The sequence below is a fragment of the Tachysurus fulvidraco genome, chromosome 9, assembly GCF_022655615.1.
Source record: "Tachysurus fulvidraco isolate hzauxx_2018 chromosome 9, HZAU_PFXX_2.0, whole genome shotgun sequence".
NCBI classification, from domain to species: Eukaryota; Metazoa; Chordata; class Actinopteri; order Siluriformes; family Bagridae; genus Tachysurus; species Tachysurus fulvidraco.
In genome coordinates, this window is record NC_062526.1 from 13964700 (window position 1) to 13974001 (window position 9302).

The 9302-nt window shown below is 36.6% G+C and overlaps 1 protein-coding gene across 1 annotated transcript in view; it reads left to right on the forward strand.

The window, feature by feature from the left end:
- The window catches only part of cfap251 (cilia and flagella associated protein 251), a 10324-nt gene continuing 1022 nt past the window's right edge, over positions 1-9302 (forward strand). Inside the window, exons 1-18 of the mRNA XM_047818740.1 lie at positions 1-574; positions 747-887; positions 1448-1557; positions 1650-1758; positions 1847-1927; positions 2027-2104; positions 2197-2238; positions 2477-2676; positions 2845-3033; positions 4021-4271; positions 4781-4932; positions 5149-5322; positions 5797-5981; positions 6120-6234; positions 6339-6502; positions 6692-6782; positions 6961-7104; positions 7577-7805. Coding sequence (XP_047674696.1) covers positions 137-574; positions 747-887; positions 1448-1557; positions 1650-1758; positions 1847-1927; positions 2027-2104; positions 2197-2238; positions 2477-2676; positions 2845-3033; positions 4021-4271; positions 4781-4932; positions 5149-5322; positions 5797-5981; positions 6120-6234; positions 6339-6502; positions 6692-6782; positions 6961-7104; positions 7577-7805 — 2893 coding nt within the window. The 5' untranslated portion in view covers positions 1-136. The remainder of the gene's footprint in view (positions 575-746; positions 888-1447; positions 1558-1649; positions 1759-1846; positions 1928-2026; positions 2105-2196; positions 2239-2476; positions 2677-2844; positions 3034-4020; positions 4272-4780; positions 4933-5148; positions 5323-5796; positions 5982-6119; positions 6235-6338; positions 6503-6691; positions 6783-6960; positions 7105-7576; positions 7806-9302) is intronic.

Sequence of the window (9302 nt, forward strand, 5' to 3'; positions counted from 1 at the left end):
TCTGTACCCCGTATCCTAGCAACCTCGGTCACAAAGTATCGAATAAAACGATAACGTTTTGAATTATAAACATGCACCTAATTTTATGCACCTACAGGGAGGATCATTAAGAAAATACTTTTCTCTTATTTAGTAAATGGTATTTAGTGACCTTACAAACACTTGCTCGGCTTCTTTACTTGTAGTTAGCACTTTAACACTAAGAGACATGGCAGAAGTGGACAGAGAGGAGACTGAACTCATCACGGATAATGATGAAGGACAGCAGGTGGAGGAGGAGGGGGAAAAACCCGGGGAGAGGAAAGAAGAAGAATTAGAGGAAAAAGCAGAAGAAGAGGAACAAGAAGAGGAAGAAGATGAAGAGGAAGAAGAGGAAGAGGAAAATGAAGAAGAAGAGGAAGAGGGAAAAGAAGGAGAAGAGGAAGAGGTAAAAGAAGAAGAAGATGAAGAGGAAAAAGAAGAAGAGGAGGAGGAAGAAGAGGAAGGAGGATCTGGAGCATCCAGTTATGTGTACACAGCCACCTCACTGTCCCTCAGCCCTGAACAGGAGAAGCGCCTAATAACTCATCCTCTGGTAATATTTAGTGAACACAGTACCAGAAGCCAGAAGATAAAATACAAACTTACAAGCTCTGTTGTTCTGACTTTAAACATCAAACTTGCTGAAAGTTATTTTTTTCAGTACCTTTGTAAATTTATACACTGAGTGTAAAATCTGTGATAACAGCTGTAATGTGTGGTTATAGACTCTGAATTGGGCTTTCGGGATAAACAAGACTCTCCCTGTCTTCAGCCTCTTGGATCAAGACAGACTTGCCATCCTGTATGCTTGTTCTCATGTAGCTGTCATATATGACCACACATCTAATTCACAACATCTGTTACAAGTAAGATTTTTTTTTTTTGAAGATATTTTTATGCAAGTGAACAAATTGTGCTCATAGAAATTAAAAATCAAGAGGAAATGCTTTCATTGCTAGTTAATATCTTTGGGTGATTTTGTGTGAGAAATAGATTTATGTCCAACAGTCCATCATTATGTTTCTTTATACATACAAATATATAAATGATACGCAAGACCTTAGAATGGGAGAGTCACATTTATTAAGGTCTAGTAAAATTCCCTGCTTACAGATGATTAACAATTAACATAACTGAGTGGTCCACAGTAAGCAATGTATCCTGGCCCAGAAGTGAGAATGATTAATACTGATACAACTGGTAAAGTTTATTTTTAATGTTACTTTTCGAGTGCTTCTGAAATACCTTGCTGAGTCTGTATCCAGACTTCTGTCCAGAACAGCTTGATGCCAGTAATTTAGGTCCTTATTTTCTTGGTGTAGTCATTTTTCCTAGAAAGTTTGTGAAACCAATGTATATTTAAATAGCTGGTTCCTTTCTGCTTGATGCTGACAATTATAATTTTTAAATCCTTTTTTATTCTTAGGGTCACTCCAACCCCATTTCCTGCCTGTGCGTCAGCGAGGACAGACGCTGGATTGTGAGTGCTGACAAGGGCCACGATAGCCTTGTGATCATATGGGACTCATACACAGGGTATAACATTTTGTATGAATGAATTCATCATCACCTATAATATACAACACTTTTAGAAAGCATGAAAGAGTCTGTCATTGCATGTGCTGTAGGATCCCTGTTCACACCATGTTTGATTGCCATCCTGAGGGCGGTGTAGCTGCTGTGGCATTGTCAAAGGATTCAAAATACCTGGTGACTGTTGGAGCCGGTACAGTGCAGGTTGGTGGCTGGCTTTAACCTCAGCAACATTTATTAGATTTTATTCTAGCTGCTATGATTTAATTAATGGATTTAATGCTGATCACAGAGGGTTTGTATCTGGGATTGGACTAATGTGAATGAAGTTCCAGTGTGCAAGGTTGACATCAGCCCAGAGCTCGGTTGCCAGGTATATAGTGCATTTAAGTATTTTTTTATTTCATGACCAGCACATATAAGGGCTTTGTGGAAAGATTTGGATATTATCTAATGGTTTGTTCCTTTCTAGAAACACATCATATTCAACCCTACTGACAGCTGTCAGCTACTCAGTAACAGTGCAAGTCATGTCCTCTTTTACACCTGGGTGAGTACTACTTATATCTTAGTATCAGCTAAATAGGCATAACATATATTATGTCTTAATTAACCATATTCTGTTTGTCAAAATGTATTAAGGATAAAGAAACTATGCATTATGAAGCCCCTGAAATCTCCAAGGTGAGGCTTATATGATGTTTTCTGCTTCTCTACTACTAGATCCTCTTTTGATCATGGCTTAAGATGCCTTTTCTAGTCTCTATCTATAATTATGCCTACTGATACCAAATTTAAATACTTAAAAACAATTAATCCATTTTAAAGAAGTATCAACTAAAAGTAGCTTAATTACAGACAATTTATTCCACTTTAAGGAAAATATCAAAAGCCTAAAATGAATTTTTTTCCACATCTGTAGACATTCATGGGGGAAGTCGGTTGCTTAAGTCAGACTGTTTTCCATGTTGGAGGCATGCAGGCTTTAACAGCTACACTGACAGGGAATATGTTGGTGTTGGATGTGCTGAGGTCAGGTACAGGCCATCGGCATGCAATAAAACCCACCAAATTAATTTCACTGCAGAAGAATGGGATTACTGTAATGACATGTTGTGACAGGTAAACAAACTCAACAGCATTCACTCTCAATGTGTTTAACACGATAACTATATATATGGAGAGTTTTTTTTTAGGAATTTAAGTGTGTATTTGATTGGATAATAAACTACACATTTGCTCTTATCCCATCTCATGAACTGGATGGATTTTTCTGCCCTTTCTGTGTAGGTTTATTGTGACAGGTGATGAAAAAGGCCACATCAAATTCTATGATGAAAACTTCAAGGTCATTAGCTGCTTAACTGACTTCAATTTGGACCCCATCACATCCATTTCCCTGTCGAAGGAAATTCCTACCTTTAGCGGTGTTACAAATACAGAAGACTGCATCTTGAATACTGAACCGTTTGTCAGTAGGTGAGCCACATTTCTCAGTAATTCCATTTATGGCTCTTGTTTCCCGATGATGCTTCAGTTATTTGAAACCAGGAGCCAAAGCAGCAAATTTACCCTTGCTTTCTGAGTGGGAGGGATGGTACTCTCTCTTTAGTGAAAATTACAGTGACACTAGTCAATCATGAGCATCAATGAGATTATGTATGCAGAAAAGAGGAAATGGCACATTCCTCCACAAGTGTTAATTTGCCTTTGGCTTCATGTGCCTCTGAGGCACTATGTGTCACACTCTTAAAAATAAAGGTGCCAAGAAGAAACAAAAAGAGGTTGGCAGCGAAGAAAAAAAATGTTTTGCATGTTTATAGTCTAAATATCCATTTTCCACTACAAAGAACTTTTTGTGCAATGGAAACATTGCATGGATGTTAAAAGGTTATTTTAAGAATGATACACCATATAAGAACTATTAATTTTTAGAGTGTAGCTTTCTCTGTGTGATAGACAATGGTTGGATGAACAAATTGGTGAGAAAATGGGGGAAAACTGTTTGTATTAGACTATCACTTTCAAAAGCCTTGAAATGCTGGAAAAAGTTTACAAAAAGAATGTAGTTTTTATGAAAATCATGTAAGGAAAGAAATGCTCATATCCTACAAAAGTTAGTTTATAAGTTGCACACATTAATTAATAATTCTAAATGAAAATAAAACATAAAAGACATAAAAACATTAAATTTGTCATTGTCATTTGTATTTTTTATTTTATTTTAATTATTAATTCACATTTGTTTTTGAGAATCTGTTATCTAAAGATAAGAAATCTGCTAAGAATTAATTTTCTTGGAAGGTAAGAAGACTTTTTAGTGAAAATTACATTTGCAGATCATCCCAAAATAGACTGTATATGAATTCTCAAATGTTATGATGTGCTCACTTTCATTTATTGTATTCTATACAATATTAACGTCATATTGTTTATAAGCCCGTGATGTCTGCTTTCATTTTATAGAAATCTTGTCCTGTCTACTGTCAGTGCAGCTGTGGTGCATGTCAATGCACAAAGTAGAAGTGCTCAGACTATAATAAAAGAACATGCTGAGCCTCTGAATGCAGTAGCTTGTCACCCTCAGCATCCACTTGTAGCTATGGGCAGCTATAGTGGCATCCTGAAAGTCTGGGAGTTTCAGCACAAAGTGACTGTATGCAGCAAAATATTCCAAACAGATGAGCAGATCCACTGTATCACCTATGATCCTCAAGGTGTGTGTGTGTGTGTGTGTGTGTGTGTGTGTGTGTGTGTGTGTGTGTGTGTGTGTGTGTGTGTGTGTGTGTGTGTGTGTTACAAAGGAATGTTATTGTATTCCGTTTACCTGAATTAGTCATGATATTTCTTATATTATTTTTCAGTTGTAGATACATTGGCAGGAATTGCCACAACGATACACATTTACATTGACAAAACGTTTTTTTGTTTTTTTTTACCTGTAATGTGAAAGGTAAACATATTAAAAAAATATATACTCACCTGTATGGCAAATTGAGTGAAGGTGCTTGGAGAAAGAGCATATATATATATATATATATATATATATATATATATAGAGAGAGAGAGAGAGAGAGAGAGAGAGAGATAGATAGATAGATAGATAGATAGATAGATAGATAGATAGATAGATAGATAGATAGATAGATAGATAGATAGATAGATAAATTTAAGATACAATTTTTTTTTACTACAGTTCACTGTCTCCTAATGATCTTTTTGTCAGGCCTTTACCTGGCTGTCGGCTTTGTCAGTGGTGTTGTGAAAGTTCTGGATCCCTGCACTTTAGAGGAAGAAGTAGAGGGAGGCTTTAAGTACAGTCATGACTGCATTACCAATCTTGCTTTCTCCCACAACTCCTCTTACCTGGCCGCTGCGGTTAGTGCACAAACCACACCATAAAACTACATTTATGTTGAACCAGTTATATGTATTTCCTTTTTTGAGTTTTCAGAGCAAATTTATGTGCAAATATGTACACTATTATATAACCCTATATAGTAACTAGTTCTAACATTACTCATTCAGTCTATACATACTCCATATATAAAAGAATAAAGAAAATAAAGAGAAATAAATCATTTTTTACTTCAGGACGCTGGGAAAGCTGTGATGGTGTTTCATATATGTAAGGAAGGCACGCAGTATGTGTGGCAGTACCTTGGGAAACATCGCTCTCACTACAAGCCCATTCAGGATCTGCTGTTTGGAGTGTACCTGGACAGCACAGAGCCACGTCTGCTCTCCTTAGGCATGGATCGCAGACTAGTCAGTATCTTGTGAAATGCATTCCACATTTTTTAGAATACTGAAGTAGGAGTAAGGTGCCAGCTGCATAGTGGAGGATTATTTTCCTATAACATCACAACACTTTTCAAACCAGAAATTACCTTAATATATATTTTAATTGCCAGCAATTACCTTAATATATATTTTATTTATTAGCAAATTACTGAATTTTTTTAAAGAAAGATTATATAATTTGTATCAGTTTATAGTTGCACTACATGTTGGGCATTTTTTCTCAGTGGATAAGATACTGGATTTGTGATTGTAAAGAAATTGAAAATGAAAATAAAGTTGCAAATTAAAAATAAAAAAATGTCCTGGTCACAACAGCAAAGTTTGAGTGGATTTATAATTTTCTGTATTTTTGTTACAGCAATAGAGATTTAACAGAGAAGTCAGTACTAAGTTATTACACAGGTAACAGGTCATGTATGTTCTCTCTGCTCTCTTTAGGTTGAGTACGACCTGCAGAACAGCAGAAAGGACGAGTTGTTGATCCTCAGCTCAGAACGCATTGAGCAAAGTGCCGTGCCAATGTGCATGGCCTGGTATCCGCCTTTAACAACAGAGAACTTCTTACTTATTGCATCTGACCTGAACAAACTGAAACTACTCAATGTCACCACGAAGATGTGCAGGTGTCTGTGTTTTCTTTTTTCAAGCCCGTTTTCATTTCATTATCATTGACTATAACATGCGATAAAGGATATAGAAATAATGGTACTTATGTCTGTATGTATATGAGAAAGATAACTAATTTGTCATATTTTTTCTAGAAAAACTCTTCTTGGCCCCACATATGGTTCGCCTGTAAAAAAGATGATAATGCTGCCATCCTGTAAAGATGGGAATCCTAATTCACATTACATGGCTTATATAACACAGGACAAGGTCTGTAGAAAATGATCTGAAAATGATTGTTTCAATTTGGTTGATTCCTTTGTCTCAGTTTTTTAGTCTATTTTGGCTTTATAGACTATTTTTACAACTTTTAGATTGGGGTTCAGATTCTGCCTCTTGACGGGAACCCACACAAGTCCTCAGCACTGATATGCCACTCTTTAGGGGTCTCACATCTGGCTTGTTCTCATGATGGAAAATATATTTTCACTGCTGGTGGCAGTGACAGGACTGTCTTCTCATGGGAGTTCAGCCGTCCGTAAGTGCAGCAGAGAGTAGACATTACATTTAAAAAGTATGGGAAATCACAATTTATATTTTGCAGCACAACTCTGGCACTTGGTACACATTTACATGAAGTGTAAATGTAACACTTAGATTGCATTCAAAAGCTATACGGTACGGTCACTGCTCTCGTCCATTAACAATTCACAAATTGTCTGCACAGTGCATTAGAGGCAGCAGCGGCTTTGGGAGGAAAAGACCTGATTCCCTTTTACACCCTTTTAGAAGGAGGGCAAGATGGAGAGCTTTTTAAGGTAAAAAATATCATGAATATTCTGCAATTACAAAGATTTTCTTTGAATTAAAACTTTAACACCGTCAATTTGGGGGAAAAAGAAAACGTTTGAGTTCAACATATTCCTTGTAAGAAGCTTGTGTTTGGAAAATGATGCACACACACACAAATAAAAAACCCTGTGCTTTTTCCATTAGGCCATAAAGGATTTATTTTATTACTGTCAGTTGCGCAGTCAGAACATTGACTCGATGGAAACCAGACAAGTATCCACTAGTATCCCTCTTTCTGAAGTTCCATATCTTATCAGAGCACTTGGCTTCTACCCAACAGAGCATGAGGTACTATGTTTTTTTTGTATAAAAGTTGGTAAAAGGCAGTGTATTAAGACATCTGGTTCAATAACCGATTATATGTTCCTCAATTATTTGTGTACCTGTGCTATTCAGTGAGATGATTTAACATGAAGGCATTATGAGGTTACAGTATTTGACCATGTAGGGAAAATTTGACACAAAGCATCATCCAACCTTGTGATGTCTTATTGAATGTTCATGTCAGATGGATCTGTACTGACCTTGTACTAGGGTACATTTTAAATGTCATTATTAAAAACATATACTGTGTTTTGCTAAACAAATACAGGACTGATTAAAGCAACATTATTATTTTTGCAGTACATTTTACAGTATTTAATTTTAATTTATTTCTAAAAAAATAAACATTGTCCATAAAAATAGGACATGCAGCATACTTGTCTAATATTGTATGGATTATTTTTTCATCATGTTCTTTATCATTGAACTGTTCTAGTTGGAAGACATGCAAAATGAGGTGAAATTCAGTCGTTATGCAGAGACAGGAAAGTATGTATCTGACATTGACCTGGAGGAGTTTGTTAAGTTGTATCTTAACCACCGGCTACCCTGTGGAATCTCCAAGTATGACCTCTACAAGGCTTTCCAGGTGCTGGGCGTGCCAGATGAAAACGGAAAACCGGTTATCACCCGAGAAGAGCTCCTAGAGTTACTCCAAGCCAGAGGTAGGTTTCAAACAAGAAAAATTGTTTGTATGGAAACTGTCACCCAATTCTAACAGTTTTCTAATTGCTTTTAGAATTAAAAACAAATTGAACTTAATGCCAATTCTTGTACACATTAGATAACTGAAATACCCTTAAAATATACTTCAAGCAGGAAAGAAGGTAGCTATTCCAGATATTATACCTTGCTATGAATTTGACCCTGCTTGGATCAATTCCCAACTCTAATTTGTTCATCTCATGGATACTATGACAATTCCACATGAGACCTACAAACATTCATTATGTGACTGAGTCCAATATGGGTGCGATTGCAGTTGGTATCTTTGTTGAAACTGGGAAACTAATCCAAAAACATAAAGCAATATTATCAAAAGTGTCAGGCAGCAAGTCAGGCAATCAGCAAACAGTCAAGTCGACAGTCTGTGGTATTGGGAACAGGTGTGTTTTATCAGTCTTAGGTTGAGTTTGAACATGCGGTTGGGGAGAGTGGTTGGATTCAGTACAGTTTGGTAAATGGAGTTATTGGCAGAAGTGTGACAGAATCCCCCCTAAGAGCTCCCTCTGGAAGCTGGAAGCTCTCTTTCTTGGTCTACCTATGGGGTGCTTGGCATGGATTTCTGGCAGAGTTAGGGTTTGAGTACTTTGTTTGCAGCCCTTTCAGATGGTGTTCCATGGGTGTAAGGCTTGAGACATAAAACATGAAATGAGATTGATGATCAATGAAGATCTAGCTGGTATGTGGCTTCATTAATACAACAGAGAACCTTGTAGGGTCCAGCATATTGGACGATGAGTTTGTCCACCTTGCTCACCTGGTGGGAATTGCGTGGTCACATTTCTGTTTGTCATTCTATCACAGTATATGTGTAATAAATGTAACTCTTTTATACAGTGTTTGTAATATTCAGGCTGCCTGCTGTACTCATTTATGAGCAGAGCTTTATCAGCGTGTTCAACTATTGAGGCCATCTGTGTTTTAAGCAGAGGCACTGATCTCCACCTCTCCAGGGCTCAGCAACTATGTCTCCTGTTCACTTCCCTTGTCAGTGAGCGTGCTGTACCAGAGGAATTATTATGATTAGTCAGCAGTATTCATATAGCCTGTGAGATACACACATTTCTAGCAGCACTGTGCTTCAGTTAACCGAAGACTTTGTAAGGGCTTCTCTTAGATGCACTATATGTGAAATGTAATCCTTAGTTCTGTGTTGTTTTATGTAAATCTGTGTCTTTATGTAGCACCAGTGTCCTGGAGGAACAGTATTTAATTTCACTATGTAATGCATCAGTTATATATGGTTGAAATGACAAGAAAATGTTCTTGACTCACTTGCCTTGTCCCAAAGATGCAGTGAAAATGAAATTATATTTTGGTGTTCCTTATTAGTGTAAGTTAGTAATTTAATATGAAATAAGTTTTTATTTAATATAGAACATATATTATATAATATAGAGTTAATGATTAGTAGGAGAATGATACACACCAACAGTACA